General features: G+C 35.5%; 1 protein-coding gene across 1 annotated transcript in view; it reads right to left on the reverse strand.

Annotated features, from left to right (window-relative positions):
• Positions 1-21,001, reverse strand: part of PCDH10 (protocadherin 10) — a 40,879-nt gene that overhangs the window by 10,324 nt on the left and 9,554 nt on the right. Inside the window, exon 4 of the mRNA XM_074154983.1 lies at positions 17,060-17,365. Coding sequence (XP_074011084.1) covers positions 17,060-17,365 — 306 coding nt within the window. The remainder of the gene's footprint in view (positions 1-17,059; positions 17,366-21,001) is intronic.

Genomic DNA, 21,001 nt, shown 5'->3' on the forward strand with positions numbered 1-21,001 from the left:
GAAGCCGGTTATCCTTCTCTTTCAAAGTGAACCATTATCCTCATCACCAAATGACCCTTTAGTCTGGTTTGACAGAGACGAAAAAATGGTGCATTAGTGCTACAATTCAAATTTCAGCATTTACTGTCAGGCTGCAAATTAACTCGTGTTACACAGATGAAGAAGGTCAATGCATTAGCAAACCCATATCCTAATCCACCAGCTGTGGTAGTTATATTTCCTCAAGACACTGGCTATTTTAACTGTAATTGGGAGCAAAGGTAACAAATGATTTGTACTGGCATTCAGAAAGGCCCTGGGTTAAATTCTGATCTCAGTCACACATGAAGTTCAGACAAAGAACTAACTCACTTGCTGAAGTATTATCATCATCATCAATCATCATTATTGTGTAGTAAAGTTTGTAATGATAAAATCAGGTTTTACCTTAGCTCCAAATCAACTAAAACCCTATCTGAAATTCACTGTATTTCTGTGCATGAAGTGTTCCAACTAAACCATAAAGGAATCTTAACTTTAGAATGAATCTTTGAATCAAGCCATCCATGTATACATGTTGATGCTTGCATGCTGACACACAAACACATCCAGTCTCCGTTCCATTTAACATAAACATATACATTAGCCGTACTTATTCACTACGTGTATTCGCTAGTAGACATATGAAATGTATCTCTGTATCACAGGGAAGTTAGGTTACTTACAGGAAAATGTTAACATGCATATTCTAATCGCATCTAACATCATCTAATCTAGCCTGCCTATGCCATAGGATGCATGCAGAAAAATGTGAAAAATATTTATTTATAAGTTATCTGTTCAACACAGAGACAATTGCCAGATGTGCTATTAATATTAAAATTAAAACATCCAATATATTATGTTTTGGATGTTTCACTTCTGTAGTGAATTAGTAGCAGAATTAGAAAGGATTTTTAAAAGCTTCTGCTATATTTTTATTTTTTACACTGTAGTTAAGATTAGTGAGATCAGAATCTTCATGATGTTTTGATGCAGTGTATATGATCAGACCAATCATGATTCTAGACATCTTTTAAAAGATCTTTTAAAATATTACAAGAAACGATCATTCCAATAATAGTAATAACAATAACAAGACTTATATTTGATCTTCAAATTTTTTTTTCCAAAAGTTCTCTAATAATTGCAGTTATCTTAAAAAATAGGTAAGTGCAGCGATCTAGATCGCTGTCTGCCATTGAGGAACTCATGCTGCAGCCCAGACACAGTAGGACTTTAATGGTTTAAAACCCTACAGATACGCAGCCAGGGCAACTGCAGTTTCATGCAGCACCACTGCCCTTCTGCTCCTGTCTGACACAGTACCTTGGCGGTCTTGATGTGGCACTTGAGCCGCGCAGCAAAATCTGGTTACAGTATTCTTTCAGGTAATACGGAGATCGAATTACTGGCTGTATCTAGCCTTTTGTCACGTAAATTAGTGCATTTTTTTTAATTTTTAAACTTCACTTAATAAGCTTATATTACAAAGCGATCAGGTCATTTTATGGTAATAACTAAATATTGCACATTAGGGTTCAGCACACCTGCGACTGTCCCCACCTACAAAAATCCTTGTCCCAAATCCTAAAATATCCTTGGCCAACCCATAAAATGCATTGGATTTCAAAGGCAACTTTTGACCTCGATGTTTTAGGGTTTTTTTCTGTATTTGCACATAAATTTATGTACAAGCAAATCTCTCCGTGTCTATACCAGTTTCCGTCTTTTTACAGATGGGGAATATAAATCAGAGAGGTTAAATGGAAAGGAGGATGGACTCAGCTTAAAACAGAGGGCAATGGAAGTTCTGACATCTGTTTCTGGCCCTGTGTGTGTGCATGCATGTGTGTTCATAAATAAACTTTAATAAGAAACACCAAGCCTCTCTGTATCACAATTTCTCCATCTGTAAAATGGGAGTAATATTGCTTACCTATCTCCTAGAGGTGCAGGAAGGTTTAAATCACTATTCTTTATAATCCACTTTGAGATCCAGAGATGGCAAGTGCTATAGAAATGGAAGTATCAGAGTCAGTGTAAGAGCTGGAACAAGAACACCATAATTTCTGGTGCCTAATATCTCCTCTGAGATCACAGCTCTCTCTTTCATCCCTACTTTACCTCCTGTTCCAAACTCTCAAACTAGCGCATAGGAAGCTTCAAGTCTGTGGGAGTACAGGTACTGGTTAGAGATTTTTAATAATAAGTAGTTTCATAATTCTGTTAATGTAATTATACTATTTGTACATATATTCTAATAGTGTTTGAGGTGAACAAGATGATTAAAGAATCACAAGTATTCCAATTAAAGTTCTTGGGGTACATGATTTGTGCTGTACTGAATATTGATCCTTCCCCAAAGATCTTAACAAAGATTTTGAGGGTTACAGTAAGAGCACTCAATGCATAAAATGTATATGGAATTGCAATAAAAACCGGAAATAAAACCCAGCAAAAATATATTAAGATTTATTTGTTCCTCAGTACACATTAGTAAGCCTCCCACTCACAGCGATCTAGTTCTGTGTAGACTGACGAGAGAAGACATGTAAAGACATCAGCAGCAGATGAACAGAAAAAGAAATGAGTAACACTAACAGAAGAAACACAAAAGAGAAAATAAAGTATGCAATGATTATTCCTAGCTTATGAATCAGAAATGAACAGAAAATACCGTAAAGCCCTAGTCTATTTAATAAATCTTCCTTTCTCCCGATTGTGAATCATCCTATTGCATCCAAACTGGATGTCAAACTACTACTTTACAGCCACGAATACAGCCATATACATTTCCTCTTGTGGCAAACCCTCGCAGTGATCACCTGTACTTGGAAGAACCTTCAAACTCTGAATCAAAATTTTCTCCTGCTTCGTATTGCTAGCTAATCTAATTAGGACGGAGAGAAGGCCCACTGCTTCCCCCCACAGCTGGCAACCAAAGCAGCAAAAGAAAACACATCCTATACCTTTTATAACTATTGTCTCTTTCACTGTATCCTATATTTAAGAGCTCCATAAACTCCCACAGAATTATATCTGCTACAACCAAATGACTGCTGAAGTCCCCCAAGTGCTAACAGCCTAAAGATCCAAATGAAGCCCTAGATAATAAAATCTCAAAATCTATCAAATGCCGGGCATTCTTCTGCTGTTGCAGAAATACTGCTGATGCCCCTTCACTTAGGAGAAAGAAGGCCCTTGAATCTAAAAACCTCTCTTTTAAATCAAAGCAAGCGACGCAACAGGAGAACGGGGGAAAAGCCAGTACGTAAACTGTCATCTTGCTATTTCACATCCAAATTCTATAAGTTAGCACAATATCCAAGTAATATTTGTCTTCATATGGGCTTTCGCATATGGGCTTCTATGCAAGCTCTCAATGCATTATGGGTTTTCTCGTGGGTCCCCTGTAAAAAATGTGTGCCTCGCCGTGCCACGTTTATGCAGAGCAGGTTGTCCCCATGCAACCCCACAACTGATGCAGGGATTACGGGAGGCTGTCATCTCCTGCATTCTGCTCAGAAGCAGCCCAGCTAGTCAGGCTTTACAGCGAATGCCTTTCACTTGTAGTGAACAATAATCTAAAAAGGAGTTAATTACCTCACATACATTGTGGCAACGTTGGGTTTAAATTTGCATTATTAATTTTAACTCTTTTTATATATTTATGGTTTGCTTTACAGTCTATATGTTAACTGTCGCAGATGAAATACTACCCTTCACTGAGTCCCATTAGTTTTGACAGAGCCAGGAATGGATAATTCTAGTGACAACCAACAGACTGCAAATTCAGCATTCTTCTTGTAACTCGGCCCAATTGAGTAGACACCAGGATCTAAATCATGGTAGAAGGTATTCGTGGTAGAAGGTATTCTAGATGAAATAACCTGGCCGCTTCAGTTAACCTGGAGCTCTAGTTCAGTTAGCAGCAACTATGGTTTTGGAAAGAGGTCAACAAGTGAATGGGAATGCAGAGTAAACTACCATAGCTCCCTCACCCTTTGTGGTGGTGCATCCAGGTAAGGGGTGAGACACACGGCTGGGGCTGGGGGATGTAGGATTGGGATTACTCTGCTGCCACCCATGTTCTGTGGATAAAAAAGTATTCCAGTCATTGCAGGTGTCAATTCAGTATCTTTTGCAATCCATAAAGTCTTTTTTTTTTTTTTTCAATGAACTCTTACTTGAAGGTTTTTAAAGCATTGCTAATAATATTTTATGAAAACTCCACTAATGCCATTATAAAAACAGATTTTCTTATCCAGTCTGATAAACTTTGGTACACAAATATGAAAATAATATTTTTCTCATATATCTTTTCCTCATTAATTAGTTTCAGGGGAACTTTTTTAAAATTTCCTCTCAAGTGTTCAGTTAAGAGATTTTATGCTTCAAATCCATATATTCTGTAGAGCACACTTGGACAACATAGCTTGCATTCCAGATGCCCATGTTACATTTTACACAATTAATGTGGTTTTATTACCTCTGTATTATATTAAATAGTTGCAAAAAAGGAAGATGGAGCATACTTACTGTTGTACTTAAAAAAATAAAATAAAATAGGTCAAGTCTCTCCTAATGTGAGTGAGTCAGTTGGAGCTGGCTCTGGTGGCCACTGTTTATGTGCTTATCTGTATGTCTGAAGACTCCTGAAAGCTGCCAAGGGAGTAAGGTAAGAATGAGACCACATTCTCTCTGGCCATTTCTGACATGTCACAAGGTAGGGAAGGCAGGAGAAGCTCCCGCATGTGAACCTGTAAGGTGCACCAAAGCAGAATTTGTCCCTGATAAAGATATGGAATTCAGTACGACTGAAATGTTCTTTATGGGATCTGCAAAACCCAAAATATAGGTACTGTTTCTAAAATAAAACAACAGCATTTGGAGTGATAGGTAAAAATACACAGATTTCATGTGAAATAAAAAAAAATTGTGAGCATTAGGTCTTCAGGCCGTGAATAAATAAAGTAGGCCAAAATGCTAACGTTTGTAATTGTTGCACTGAATCTTTTCCGGAAACAAACTTACTTTTAGTTAAATAAACATACCCCACAGACCATTAAAATCTTTCCTTCCTTTGAGAATACATCTTTACTTCTGGAACAAAGATGATTATGCCAAAAAGCTATCTTTTGTATGAAAGAAACTATTTAAATACATATATCGTTCTTTCCTTTTGTCTCGCATTAAATGCATATGTTTCCATGTCTATTCGTTTGAATCAGTTCAAGAAACAGCAATTCCCAGCCAAATCAGTGGCGGACACTGCACTGACCATAATCTAGTGAACGTGACAAATAGTGTTACCTACTCCATGAAAAGGGGGAAAGAGATTTGTCCTTTGCACCTCAGTACGAAACATCCACTTTTCAAATTTGAGTGTAGTGTTGGATTCTGTATCAACAACTTAAACAGATTATCACTCTTTTTTGAAAAAAGTTTATTGACCAAATTTCTGACTGACATATATTGCCACTTCCATTAGCTTCATTTTAAGATTGGAAAATACATATATTTTTGATGTTTGGAACGTGTCTTGGTAAATATTTTCATATGACAAGTGGGCTACCTGATACAAGTGTTGTTACACATCATGACAGTCACTGAAATAATGTTTTTCTGGTGCTATTGAGTGCTCTGAGTTTTATCTTCTACCTGGACTTAGCTGATCCTTCGAAAACAAACAGACAAAAAGCATTAAAGTTCTTAAGAATAAGTATCCAAGTCCCAGTTCATGTAAGCACCAGATAAAATTTCCCTCTCTTTAGGACTATCCTCAAGCATAGGCTTAACTTTAAGCACTGGGCCTTAATCAACATGTGCTTTACATTGAACATATGATTAAGGAGGATTTTCTTTTGAATCAAGTCCTGGATTTTGTCATCAATGTTCTGTGGCACATAAGACACTTTTATGTGTATTTGATTTTCTGTTCTAAATGCTGACCTTTTTTTTCCACTGGCAGCAACAGCCCAGTGGCATAGTATATGTCAGATTTGATTTATCTCTGGTTGCCATTATTTACTACAGAAACAATGCTTTTTAGTTACCACAGTTCAGCACAGAAAGTGCTAAGCCATATTCTATAATGTACCATAAAAATACCAAAGACTGTTTTCTCATAGGATACAGTGAGCAGAAGAAAGCATTTTTGTCTTTCTGTATTATTATAACTGTATTATCTACCTGAAGATAATAGATGACATCACTATTACATTCAGAGAATCACAGAATATTTAATTTTGAAAGAGTTCTTATAATTAGGTACTGTATTAAGGCCAATTAAATAACTCCTAAATTATTCCTGACATATGTCAAACTTAGCACAGAGTATATTCCCTAAGAATATTTTCAAATTCTCCATCAACAACTTATTCTAATTGCATACATGTTCTAGTAGCAAATTCATATTCTACCCGATTCACTGCAAGCTACTAATTTTGGTACCATCCTTAGTGATACCAGTATTTGATTTCTTTCCTTTTTTATAAAAAATTCCTTATGTATTTGTATGCAACAATCATTTCTTCTCCTCAGTCTTCTTTTCTTCTTCCTCTACGCGGTTTTGGGTTGTGTTTTTTTTCAAAATCACCTCTTTATTGCACTCTTCTGCAATCTGCATTATACATCTCTTTAAGCTGACAAGCCTGAAAAGGAACATGTCAGTTTGAGAGTTAACCGATGCAGAATACACTAAAAGCTGGATACAATGTGACTTAAAATTTTCAGTGCCCTGGGGAGAAGAGGAGGGATGTGAACCATTCCTCCTAAATTGCTCTTAAGTGCCTAAGTTCCCTATAGATTCAAGGGAGAAGCAGACACGTATAAGTCACCATTGGGTGGCCTTCAGAGGTGCCTAAATTAATCATGCTGGATTTGGCCTGAAATAGTTAAATTTACTTGTTCTTACATGAGGTAACTTGCATTGCAGTATTACATCAGCATCACACTGTGTATTCTTATCCAATTTACATTTGCCATGATGTTTTTTCCACCACCCCTCTCTCCTGGCAGGGATTAGGTGGCATTAGGATCTGGCAGGTATGTCCCCTTTTTTTGTGAACGTTTTATTTTCCATTTCTAAAGCACAGTACTTAACATTGGTTTTCATGAGCAGCGTACACTCGGATTTCAGAGAGTCGTTCCCAGTTTACCAAGATAACATACTTAAGTGTATCACGCAAAATTCTCACAAACCTTTCAAAGCTTCTCTTATCCAAAAAGTCATACTGGCTCTCTTTCTATCTGTGAGTGAAATTTGCCCATCACCATTCTTTGTCACTTAAGACTATCAGAATGGAATGATTTATATCCACATTATTAAAATTTCTCAGCCATAGCGAGCAATATGTGGGGGCCATAGCATGACCATACCCAATCTGCTTTCAGGAATGGTCCCTGGCCCACGTTCTGACAGCCTCACCATGACCAGGACTTGTTAGGGAAGAAAACTAGTTGCCACAGGCTAAAGGCACACCAGAGAGTGTAAGAGTACAGACCATAACATTCCAGTGCTGGGAGGGATCCTGTTTAATTAATTAGAAGCAGTGTAGCCATATTGGACATAAAGAATATTGCAAGTACAAAGCACTCAGCACTTTATGTCAAGTAGAGCAGGAAAAAAGTTATTACTGCATCTCATTTGTAAGCAAAAACTGTTTTAGATCTCAGTTCCTATCAATACCCACAGCTGTGTGCAGCTACATTCAATTGTCATCTAAATTCCAGTTGAAAATAGATGGATGTCAAATTAAAGCACAAATAGGCAACTAAAAAGTGTCACGAAGTGACGGAATTTTACTCTGACATAAGATGAATCCACAATATCAACACCTATAAAATTTCCTATGACTAAAGAATGGTTACATTCAAGCAGTTTCGTAATGAATCCTTTTCCAGCGCTGAATGCAGCCATGATGCTGGAGGAGAAAAGATAAAGTCAGAGGATTTGGGTCACTTCCTAAAAGAGGAGTCTGTCATCCCCGTAACTTCTTTGGTGAATCTACTCTGCATCCTTTTTTTTCTTTCTTTCTAATCCACATTACTCCTCATAACCTGTGAAAATGTCATATAAAAGAACATCATTTACACATATGAAATAGATTTGTGTGTATGCAATAAATGCAGATTTACTCTTGTGACTCATACATGCACATCATTTTCAGGTAGAATTGAGGAAACAAGTTCTGAAGATTTGCTTCCCCATGTCTGAAATATTTTCTTCAACTACTAAAGACCATTACCCTATCAAAGAAATAAATTAAATTATCTTAGGAGAGTTTGGAGTTTCAGTGAATCCACATTGATTACTATCACCATATTTACTTCTTCCAACAGTTTATTAGGTATTGAAGTTAAAAATTGTAGCCTAATAGTCTGTATCTCCTACTTCCTGACTTACAAGAAGGTACCAAATACATCATTCTTCACTCTTCTGGCTTCACCATACCATGTTTCTAAAACAAATTAAATATATTGACCGCTACTTCCCAGCAGCAGTCATCCTACTGCTGGCATGAAGCTGTAGGTTCTCGGTGGCTGGTGTACAAATAGAGCTGTTTACAGGCTTCCCAGATAAATAGCAACACCGATCCCTATAGTGTGCTTTCCCAAACATTATAAACAGATGCAGTTCCTTCTCTTACCACCTATTTGTTGCATTCTTTGAATGGCTTTCCCTATTTTTTTTTGTCCTTTGGTCAAGAAAAAAAAAAAAAAAAAAAAAAAAAGAAAGGAAGGGAAGCCCTCAAAAATTTAAGCAGTGGAAATGACAGTGGAAAATCAGAGTTATTGTCTGCAGCAAAAATGCCAGAATCAAGAATAATTTCCTCTGCTGTGCAGGCCAAGGTGTTCCTCAGGCAGAGGCAAGCAGAGAAGAAAAGACTTTGCTGTGCACAGACCCAAGATTAGGCACACATTCAATTCTCCAGCTCCTGACTGTCACAATAAGGAGGTTTGTACATTTAGGAACAGCATTTATTCATAATGAATAGAATTTGCCAATCAAAAATAAATAACTTCAGTGCCTTTGAAAATTTTAAGTGCAAACATCTCATTGCTTTCCAAAGAGTCTCATGTTCATAAGTGGCTAAATTACTTCTGTCATACGATTTAGATTTATAGGACAAGAGGCATTTTGGAATTTTAAACCAGCATAACACAGTAATCTCAAAAATTACTCCTAAAGTTTCAAGCAATCTTTCTGCTGGTTTCTTTCATATTCCACTAGTAGGAATCCAGAAAATGGTATTTCAGTATTTAAAAAAAAAATTCTCCACAGATGGTATATTCACAGTAGACATAATCACTCTCAAAATTGACATAAATGAATAAATATAGCACTAGTCTGAGACAGATATACAAGACTTCTACATGTTCCAGTCAGAACTGGCAAATACAGACTTTTACAGCTATCAGAGGAAAAGAAATAGTTGAAATGATATGACAAATTAAAAATATAATTTTCTTTCAAATAAAAGTTACCCAAGTTTTTCTAGCCTTTCAGTTATTTTCCTGCACTGTCGTTGCAAAGAGCCCTATAATTATTTAAGATAAAAGGTGCTATGTAAACCAAATAACAGGTACATTTTTTAATCAGTATTTTCTACAGTACAAGGTACTGTTAATTCTGTCCAGTCTCAGTTACATAAAGATATTCAAGCAAATAGAATTTAAATATAACAGCTAACACCTGCGCTTTAAAATTAGAGAACGCTTATTTCTTTTTCTTATATTCACTATTTTCATAAAATTTGATAAAAATAATGTAATTTATATGTTCTATTGGGCTACAGTCAAGTTATCTTTGCATATTTATATATTCCTTTCTGATTTTGCTTTCTGAATTATCCATTTCCTTTCTATTATTGCAGCAGTACTCGGTAAGCGTTCTTCCCTTTGAGCCATAGCTGCAAGAGGAATACGTTCAGATGAAGAATGCAAACCAGTCATGAATGTGAGATAAAAATACCTTTCAGGAGTTATGCAATAATCATTGCACAGTGAATCATCACAAGTGGTTTATTCAAGATCATAGAGTACCTACAATAATGAGTAAAAATATATCATAGCCTTATTGTATTTTAATTAGTATTAACAGTTTAAGTTTTATTTTAGGTCTGGGGTTTTTTTGTAAGCTTTATTTACCTAATAGAGATGATGTAGCTGAACTGGCAAACTTGAGTTGTAAGTGAATAAATGTCTCAGCATTTCAGATACAGTTGTTTGCAAAAATGGTAATGCTCTATTAGACTTTTTAGAAAAGGGTAAGTATTCAGTTAGATTTCTTAGCATTATTAGATGTTGGCTTTTCAACTTCAGCTTTGCTGAACAATTTTGCATGTACAAAGTCATTCTTATTTGGGCAGAAATGAGAGCTGTATCCTGTCACAGAGATAAGTTCCTGAATGTAAGTGAAGAGTTCCACTGCCTGTGAGAGGATATGTGGATATTCAGCTATGCTGATCAGATTGAAAGTTGAAAGATACAATTTTAACATTCTTTTTGAGCACAAAACTGTACTATTCACAAAGGAACAACTCTCTTACTGTGCACATATCATTTGTTTGTTCATACCAATAAAAGTTGCATTTCAATGTGACTTCTTTTTTTGTTTGTTTGTTTTTGATCCAATCTTAGAATGTTTTCTTTCTTCTTACCTTAAGAACAGCAACTTATTGGTGCTAATTTGTTTGATTTTACTTCTGTGCATTTTTACTCCAACCATGTGCAAAAATCACAAATTGAATTAAAAATTATTAATGAAAGGACAAGACAGTTCACAAGTTTCCCTGATCTGTATTAAAAATCAAGTAGGCTAATTTTAAAAGCAAAAATGTAGACAGGCCTCATTTTTTAAATTAATCAAGTGTCCCATTCAAAATAGCTGTTTTTATGTTTATGCAAATGTAGTGCTATAATGTCTATCACAGCTGTGATAAAACTACACAAATAATTCCCAGAAATGAGATGTAACTAAACAAAAAACCAAAGAAAATTCTTCTTCCATCATATCAAATGCACAAAATTGTAATTCCCTTCATTTTGGGGGGAAAATTTTCCAAAACAGTAAAGAATTCTTGCTTAAAACATCTTTTCATATATTTATGTTAAACATCAGCAGAAAATGTTGAGTTACATATCCTGCCGTACGGAAATAGGCCTTTATGATCCTAACTAGATCAAAATACCGAAAAAATATTTACATGCATTTTTTTTATCCCTTTGAAAAATAATCAAAGTATTGTGAGACACTTCTTGTCCTGGTATAAAGACATGAACATTTTTCTCCTCTAGGTCATTTGTTCCAATCTAATTCAGGGAGATGGATAATGATTGTAAGTTAAACCGTTCTTTGTGCGAGGCTCTGTCGTAGATTATCTGAAATAAATTGATGATCCAATTCCTAAACATTCAACTGTGCAAAGACTTTTGAAAGTTTTTTAATTTTATTTGTAAACCAACTTGACTTGGATAGGTCAAGTTGAGCAGGTGCCAAATATTTTGTAGAACGAGAACCTCGGACTATACATCTATACTTTCACATGAACGTAGAGACTTGTGCTCAGAACCAAGCCCAAGCTTCTTGGGGAAGAGACCAGCTTTTTCATTCTCTCTCTATGTATATGCCATACGTAACATGATAAAATCCTGATTCGTACATAAAATATGTTGATGGTGTTGGCAATAATTACCATGATAACGATACAGTTTAATCAGTGAAGATGAAGATGCTTGCGTGTATGTAGAAAATACTGCAGTGTCAATTAGGGGGCTACTTAAGAACACAATTATTATTCCAGAATGCCTCCTTGCATAAACACTGTTATTCTGTATAGTAAATTGTGCATTTATATAGTTTATTTTAACCTGCTTCCAAAACAGATTAAGCTATGCCGAAGTCATTTTCTTTAGAGCAAAATAAGCACTTATACATAGAAAGTTAGGGCATTATAGCAATATTTGACTGTTTTCATATATAAAAAATGTCTAACCGCTTACTAGGAAGAAAAAAAATATTCTGTCACTAATGTCAGTACGTAACTTTAGGAAAGCTCTAAAGTATTATACAAAAAATCACATCTAGAATGATCCACAACTACAGAAGAAAAATTAAAATAAATTAAAGCTACTTCATATCATCAATTATACACCAAAACACTACTGAGATGGATGTAATGGTGCTATTCCCGCTGTTACCATCTCAGCGGACCTGGTCCAAAGTATTAGAAATAGAATAGAATCAGACTGATCAGGCATTCATTGGGAAGGTGGTCTCTGTTAGATATCCTACAGAATCTGGTACATCAGAGTTTGAAACTTGGATTGGTGACTACAGTAAAAATACTTATTAAAAAAAAAGGCTAATATAAGCACCACTGGATGAAAAATTAGGTAGAAATGGTTAGAATCTATTTTTAAAATATAGGAATTGTTCAAAAGCTATGTTTTATTTTTCTCACCAGTGTTATTTAACTTATTTTATTTTCTTCAGTCAAGTTCAGAATGTCATGTTTTCAGAACATTCAAGTCATTACAAAAATTTCTTAATTGTTTGCAGTAATGCAGTGTTCAAATCACATGGATGAATAAGAAGAAATAAGTGTAAATTACGCAGCAAGAAGAACATGCAAGATAGAAGAATCCTGGAGTTACTCTCAATAAGAAAACTGTTCTCAAAATTTCTACAACCTATTGATCCCATCACAATTTTATAACTTGTATTCATAATAAATATTTAAAGCTTATGTAAAAAATATAGTCTTCAAAACATATTATTTGAGTACAAAGAGATCTACTTTTGGTCTGCTCTGCTCAGAACAATATACAGAATATGTATGTTTATGTGGAAAATGGTGTATGAAGACGTCCAATGGCTTAGAACAGTAAGGTAAAAATTTGGCAATGGAACATAAAAAAAATCTTTCAAGTATGAGGATTTATATCTTTTTCTACATTATAATTTTAATATAGCTGCTGCTGCTTTTATTTATCCATGCAATGACCTCAACCTGAACCAACAAAAAAGCAAACACCTAAATCTCCACCATTAAGCCTTTGGTTTCAATCATACCCCGTAATAATAAGTTTGACAGTATTATTTGTGTCAAATGTCTATCATTTTATCAAATGTGTATGATCTTATCAGTTCATGACCTGGTTGTCCTTCAAGTGTTTTGCTGCCTTGCTGCTCTCTTTTTATTGGGAACGGCAAATGCAAGCGCCCAGCTTACCTCCTCTGTTTTCATGCAGTCTCCTGTTTACTTCATGTTCCTATGCAGCTTGTCTCAATTAATTAGTACTAAGCCTTTAATATGACTTTGCATAGAAATATTTTCAGTATTTTTGCCGTTATGCTATGTATTTCTATGGAAGGAATAGACTGGCTAGAGCAACATAGTGATATATTTTGTGTAAGGGTTTTGTAATACTTTTTTAGTGTATTTTCAATTCAATTCCTTTTTGCAACCTGGCATTTTATTTCCTTCTTGCTGGCTTTGTACATTGGGGGACACTTTTCAGGGAATTATCCCGTGATCTTTTTTTTTCAAGAAGAGTTCAAATTTCTCACGATAATATACATCGCCTTCCTCATTTGTCTTCCCTCAAGTTCTGCAATGAACGTACCCATTGAAGACAGTGGGTACCAATCACCACGCAGACACAAACTTGAGCAGATACGCTCCTGTGGCACAGTGGAAGCTCCACATAGAGGCACCAGTTTACATTCGTAGCTATTGCGCTAACGGCACAGTTTGTATGAGTGAGCTCGCTCAGCTCTTCCGCCGTGCTGACGCTGCTCTGCAGCTTTCCATGCCAGGGCGAGCTGGGTCAGATGCAGGCGGGGGTTTCAGGACCATGCTTCCACTGCACGATGTGGGCATACGTAGTCTATTACAGACTCGATGGACCATTTTATGCCATCTGCAAATACTGCCCCCTTTTTCTCATTTCCATTTCCAGATAATTAATTTTTTTAACTCCATGGGTCTCCGCGTGGACACTTGGAGAACTCTGCTTCTGCTAAAATGTTCCATTTATCCTTATGATTTTTTCCTCTTAGGCACAGAGTCTGGTAGTGCTTTGCCGTATGACAACACTTCCTTACTTTAGTAACAGCTTCTACTACACAGAAGCTACGCTAAAGGGTTTTTTTGACAGTTCAAATACACTATATTGATTAATTCTCACCCACTCTATCAAAATTCTAATAGATAGACAATCTTTCTGTGAAATTTTCCTGGACAGATGCCAGCTACCTTGTTCCTAAAATCCCCAACTTACAATTTTATGTTGTGTGCTAAGGTTTCTCACTGGACTCTAATTTACAAGACTTTCTTGTACATTTTTTTAACAATAAGCACGACTTCAGACATTCTTTGGTTACTAGCTTTTGTTAGAAACTGAAAAGTAAAGAAACACATAATCCACTGACTTCTTCCTACTTGTTTTAGTCAGTTTTTCAACAACATCCTCTTCCATGACTCAGTCTTGCACATTTATTTGAAATGGTTACCTGGGATGGGTGGCTTCCTAAGTACGCCTGTCTTTCTCCGCCCCTCCTCTGGCAAATACAAATGCAAATGAAACAGTTTAGAATCTCTGCAACGTCCTTGTCCTCACTAACTGCAGCTCAAGAGACTCACCAATTCTCTCCTAGCTTATGACACTTGACATCTTAAAAATTGTCTATATTTATTTGCACGCCTTTGGCTATTTCTCTAAGAAGTCCCTCTTATCTCCACTATTTACTATCCTAAAGTTTACCTGCTACAACTTATGCTCTTTTCTGATCATTTTGCTTAAGAATCTCTCTTTTTTTAGTTCAAATAATAGTTTTTGTATTCTGCAAAATACTTTTGCTTCGTTGCTACTGATCTTTCATATGGCTGTTTTCATACATGCTGCAATGTTTTATATAGCATTTTTGCTGAATATGAGGGTTCTGTTTCATACATTTTAATCACTTCTTTTTAAAAAAATCGTTCTACTGACATACGGATTTTGATATGATCTTCTTTGTTAAGAATTTGAATTTGATTTTATTACAATTGCAATTACCGAGTGGCTCAGCTAAATTTCCTCCTGAATCAACTTCCTCTATGCATTCCTCTTGCCTTATTCATTGAATACTTTATTAATAATGAATTATTTACTCATTGCTAAACTATTGTGCTCGCTTTCTTTTCTTTGCGGTACAGTTATAGTGTACAATTTTACTAAAGAAAATATTAAATAAAGGAAAATAGAACAGAGAAATATTGCTGTTTTTTGTAGCATTTTTAGCCTTGAGGTTCAAAGAAAAAAAAGTAAAATTAAATCGGGATTCTCAAGTGTGGATTACATAATACCACTCATTTATATTGTTTACTTCTGACATTTTACCTTCAATTTTTTATACCCTTATACCAGAAAAGTGTAAAATGTAGACCAATACCTATATGTAAACACGTTGTTCAACAATATTACTTATGTTAGCTTAAAAAAATTTAAAATCCCTAAGCTATCAATAAAATAAATATTTCATTGTTATTTGAAATAAAACTCCCATGCTTAGAACAACATGGAACAGAACTAACATTGTGGTGTCACCAGATGTAATCATCATTGTAATGTACGTACTGCATCGGAACTCTGCTGTGATTAGACCATCAGTGCTACAAAACTCAAATTTTTAACTGAAATGATAAAAGATGAAATTAATACTGCTAGATTTCATCTTGGTATTAAAGAATGTCTCTTGGAGGCAAATGATGGAAGACCAGTTAGGAAAAGACAGTCATGAGTCCTTAGGTCATAGCTAAGTGAAATTTCACATTGGTCTTTAGAGTATGACCAGATGATTGACACCTGTCATTTTGTGAGCCTACACAAAATAAGCTGATTGTCTCAGGACAAGTTTTTTAGGATGGCTTTCACTTCTCAGAATTGGTGTCCAAATTTAGAAGCTTTCAGTAAAGCAAATCTAGCGTGAAGCAGTAAAAAGACCTCTCTGAAGCACTGAAATAACTTGAACAGCTCATTAAGAAGGGAGAGCTGAGATCTCTGTGCTGAGAATGATCTGTAGCAAAGATCTTCACACGCTGGGACTGCCACTGCAGCACCTTTCAGAACAACTAAATACTTTATAAAAATAAATAAACTAATATCATTCAGTGAGACTATTTTTTTTTTTACCCCGATCTGCTGTCCTGAAAGACTTTTATTGCTTTAAAAGGGGTCAGTATTGCAATGTTAATGTCTTTGGCTTATTTGGATGAGATAAACATCATAAACTCTTGAAGTCGAGGAGATTACAGTCTCTAATAAAATACAGAAGGCTGCTAAATAGAATGAAAAGACATATTAGATCAAAGTATTACTCAAGGGTTCTACAACTGGCTCAGACTACAAAAGGAATTAAGAGCGTCTTTTTGAGATCTATCACACTCTTTCATGCCACTCAACCATAGTCAAAAGGTGACTAAAGAGGCAAGATTTTGGAACAAGACAGAAGGCACGGAGGAGCACTGACAAAAGTCAATACTATGTAGGCTGAAAGATGATCAGACTGAAGGCAAAAGTTTTGTCTTCTTCCTTCTGAACCCTTAATGTTAACTATGTAAATAGTTACTTCAAAATAATAGACAAACAGTTTATTCACAAGATGCCGCTCAATCATAAAAAGAAGCTCCTAGGACAGTCCTCTCAAAACTGTCTTTAAAGTCTTAAAAAATATTAGTCTGGCAATGTCAATGTTTAAACCATCTATCCAAGAAAACTTTGAAAATAATCCAGGATCAGAAAAAAACTGATATCCACTAATATCAGCTGATACTTTTGTTGTTGACAGTAATGTCATACTAAAAATAATCAAGGTTTTGTCTTTTTTTAAAAGCATCGAACAATGCCTTCTTCAGTGGTGCCTGAATCCAAGAGAAGCCAGTTTCCCCCACTGCTCCTAAAATTGTGCCTGTATTATTCCTACCAGAGAGAGCTAATTTTTATTCCCGCAAAGGGAAGACTTCCACACAGCTTTTTGAATAGTACTTACTCAAATATGGTGGTTTGTAAGGCGCTCGTGTATTAGACAGCAGTCCATCCAACTCCTTCCTCTCCAGAGTGTTGTGAAGGGCCTTCTCTTTGCCGAAGGTGGAGAAGGACCTTTCTGCCCCCGGCTGGGCTTCTGGTGTTTCAAACACTTCAGTGTCTGGAACGGAGTCCATGCCGGGTACGTGCAGATTGCTGCGGTAATCTGCAGCTTGGCGTCCATCAGATGGAACAAAGGAAGGCATCCAGCACCGATCTGAGTGGCCCAGTGCTTTACATTCCTCCGTGCAATTGGAGAAGAGATCCATGCCTGCAAGCATGAGAGAAAAAGAAACTACAGATATAAGCTTCAGCATCACGAACAGCTGCTGACAGATAAGAAAGATTATGCCGAGAAAAGAGAGAATTGGAAAGAGAAATGTGGTAAGAACTTCTTCCACTACCTTCATCTCCTCAACCAAAAAAAAAAAAAAAAGCTGATTGTCCAGTCTTCAGAAGTCAAAGACACCATTTAATAAGCGTAACTAAATGCCAGAATGTCACACATACACAAAAATACCACAAGAAGAAGGGTATTGGTGGTTCTGTCTCACAAAATCACTTGCAGATCTCACTGTTTAGAACCTGTTCAATTAAAGTTCAATTCCACTTGTAGGTTGATGTCTGTGGTTCACCAGTTGAAAATACTTGTTTAAGAACAGGAAGGAACTGTTTCTACAGAAATGTATCTCTCACGAAAGACATGAAGTGTCTCGATTGAGGAATCACGGATTTCTTTTATGAAAATGAAATATTAACAAGTCCTACAAAGGAACTATCTGTGCATACATGAGTATACAGATAGAGCCTACTGATATTAAAAGCGGATCTTACAAAGTAGAAATCCAGCTTCCAAGTGATCAGGATGGCTTATTTAATTAATTGTTACATCATTCTTTCAGAAGTAGTTTTCATTGCTACTGCAGCAGTCCTCACTATCATCAAGTCATCCAAGTAATGGGACAGAATCCTATAATAAATTACTGTAATTAGTGGTACAAAGGTAGCGGTTGTCCGATGTGACATGGCTGTGGATACTATTGACAAAATTGTTAATGCTTCCCCTATATAAGCAAACACTTGTCCCTGCCAACACGGAACTGTTTGCTTACAAATCCTTTAATGCTATTAAGATTTCAAATGACAAGCTATGCTTCTATTGACTACCTTCAGATCAGCCTTCCAAAAGAATGTTTCCTGACTGTGAGTCACTAAATTGTTGGATTATACTTGTTTTGAGAGGAATGGTGTATGAAATCATAGGCACATAGTAAAATAAATACCAGCGTCTCCAAGTTGATGTTCAACATCATACAGAAAAGCAAAGAAATTATCTTTTTCTTGTATTTATAAAGAGAACTGAGCGCCTTAGAATAGGTGTATGTCAAAACTGAACTAAATCTGTTATAAACATTGCATTTACAAGCATTGCATTAGAATTACAAAAAATGACACTGCTTGCAAAAGAAATGTGAAGAAATTTTGAACAGCTGTAATAAGATTCATGTAATGTAGCTCATTCACCAGCCAACATTGTAAAAAACTGGATTAGCTTGATCTCCAATGTGAGGATTAGTATTAAGAATTCTACCACTGTTTTGAACCATAATTTGACTTGTATTAATAATATTTATGCGATATCTCACACTACAAAAAAGCGTCTTCAGCAGGCAAGAATCTTTCTGAGCTATCAACAAGTGCCTGAGTACTAAAGGCAGTCATTTAGACAGAAGAAATATGAAGAAAGAAAAAAAGCTTTTAATCTCAGATTAATCTCACTTTATAATGACTTTTTAATTTTAAATTAAATATACAATGCTAGGTCCAGTTTCGATTAGAACCTCGCATTGATAATTGGCATACAGAAGTCTGAAAATAAATTACTGATCAGTGAACTGTTGAAGAATGCAAACGTGAACTGCAGATATGATTAAGAAATCAGATAAAGATCATCAAGCAAGGCATACAAATTGTATAGTTCTAAATTCCATAGCGGTAGTAGCTATCAAAGGCTGAAAAGAAAGATTTAGAGGCATGCTTCCCGTGAAGAAATTAATAAATAACAATGTCTATAAACCTCTGTGTCTGTGTATTTTATGTACTGAAATGCCTGCACAAAAATATCTCATATGCAAAAAAAGACATATTTTATAAATCTAACTTTTGCCATTCAGAAGATTTAAGTGACAATTAACACAAAATGGTTATTTCATTTTTCAGACTTCCTAGCAAAGTTACATGTAAACAACAAATAACCCTATTTTAATAGGAAAATTATTACAGTTACATTTTGCTAACAGTGTATCAGTGACCATATTCATTCAACATTTCCTGAAAGACAGAAGGAGAAAGAAATACTTATGGATAAATATTAAATTATATTCTTAAGTCAGTGGGGAGGGATGTAGGGAGATATGATAATAATATTGTTTTTAAGATATATATTCGAAGATAGACCCTTTTTTTCCCCTTCAAGGATTTTTATTCCCCCTGGAAAATAACCCTCCATTTTACTATTTTGTTTTCACATCAGCTGCTAAACTGCAAAATGTCTCTATCCAAATATTTTTTTAGTTCCCTTTTGAATACTGCTTGTCTACTGCAATGCACTGAACAGTATTATATAACAGCTTATTATAAAACAGATGTTATAGCCCCTATAAATCAGGATTTTGAAAAAACTAAGTAATGAATGTAGGGGATATAAAAATTTAAGCTTGTGTGACAAACTTTTCCCCCCTTGAAGATAAGAATTTGTAAAAGAAAAAAATGTATATACATATAAGTCTGAATTTCAATATACACTGCTGGAACATATGGTAGAATGTAAATGCTTGTTTAGGATGGGAACAAAATGTTCAGAGAGACCTGGGCTGGGTGTTGTTCCTACTTGAGTCAGTCACAACATTCCCTAAGAGTTTCATGGGTGCAGAACCAAGCCCTTGGTTTTAGTATTTTGGCAGAAAATAAATTCAAATTAGCAGTCTGATTTTGAAATCCCTGGGCTCCTACGTATATTTACACCGACTCCGATATGAATGCTGGCTATTCTTCCTCCACCTTTTTCCTGGGGGTCATGGTATAGAATTCTCTGTTTCTAATTGAAAAACATTAAAAACAGGGTGGGGGAAAGGCTATATGTATTTTCCAAGAAGGAAGGATATATCATGGTAAACGAAGTAAGACATTCAGCAAAGAACTTCTTCATACACCAAGATCATGTTCTTGATTTATAACAAAAAAGAAATGTTCAGCGGTATAACACTTCTACCTCATCTCCCTCATAAATCTGGTTATATATATGATCCTTCAGAACTAAACTATCCATCATAATTGCAAGTCCACATTAAAGAAAAATGCTTTATATTTTTTATTTAGTTATGATAGTAGACCTTGGATGCAGATAAACTGAGATTTTAAAGGTGACACTGAATTCTGAATTTCAAATGTCCTTTGTGGATAGAAACAGATAGTGTAGTGCACTGAAGTGCTGAAAAGTGATAAGCATTGTACTATTACAAGTACAGCCAACATACAAAAGCTTGTGGCAAAAGCCACTAGTTCATTCCTATTTGTTCAAGCCTTATTACTAGGTAGGCCAGTGGGCAATATGAGCTCTCACACAACCTTAACTTTGCAGATTTTGAAGGAAAACAAGCCTCCGCCCCTCCCTCAAAGGAAATGAGTTCAATATTAAGTTTGATATCTGCATCTGAATTTCCTGAACTCAGGTGCTTTGAATCAGATAGTAGGTAGTATTATGTTTCTGAAGCATATTCCCAATTTGCTTCCTTTTCATATTTCAAAAGGAGAAAATCAAAATTTCTATGTGCATGAATGCTAATTGGTTTGAAAGACAGTTTAGATCAAAGCAAAAATTAGGCCTAAAACCATTTTTAAATAATGC

The sequence above is a fragment of the Numenius arquata genome, chromosome 10 (genome assembly GCF_964106895.1).
Source record: "Numenius arquata chromosome 10, bNumArq3.hap1.1, whole genome shotgun sequence".
Lineage (NCBI taxonomy): Eukaryota > Metazoa > Chordata > Aves > Charadriiformes > Scolopacidae > Numenius > Numenius arquata.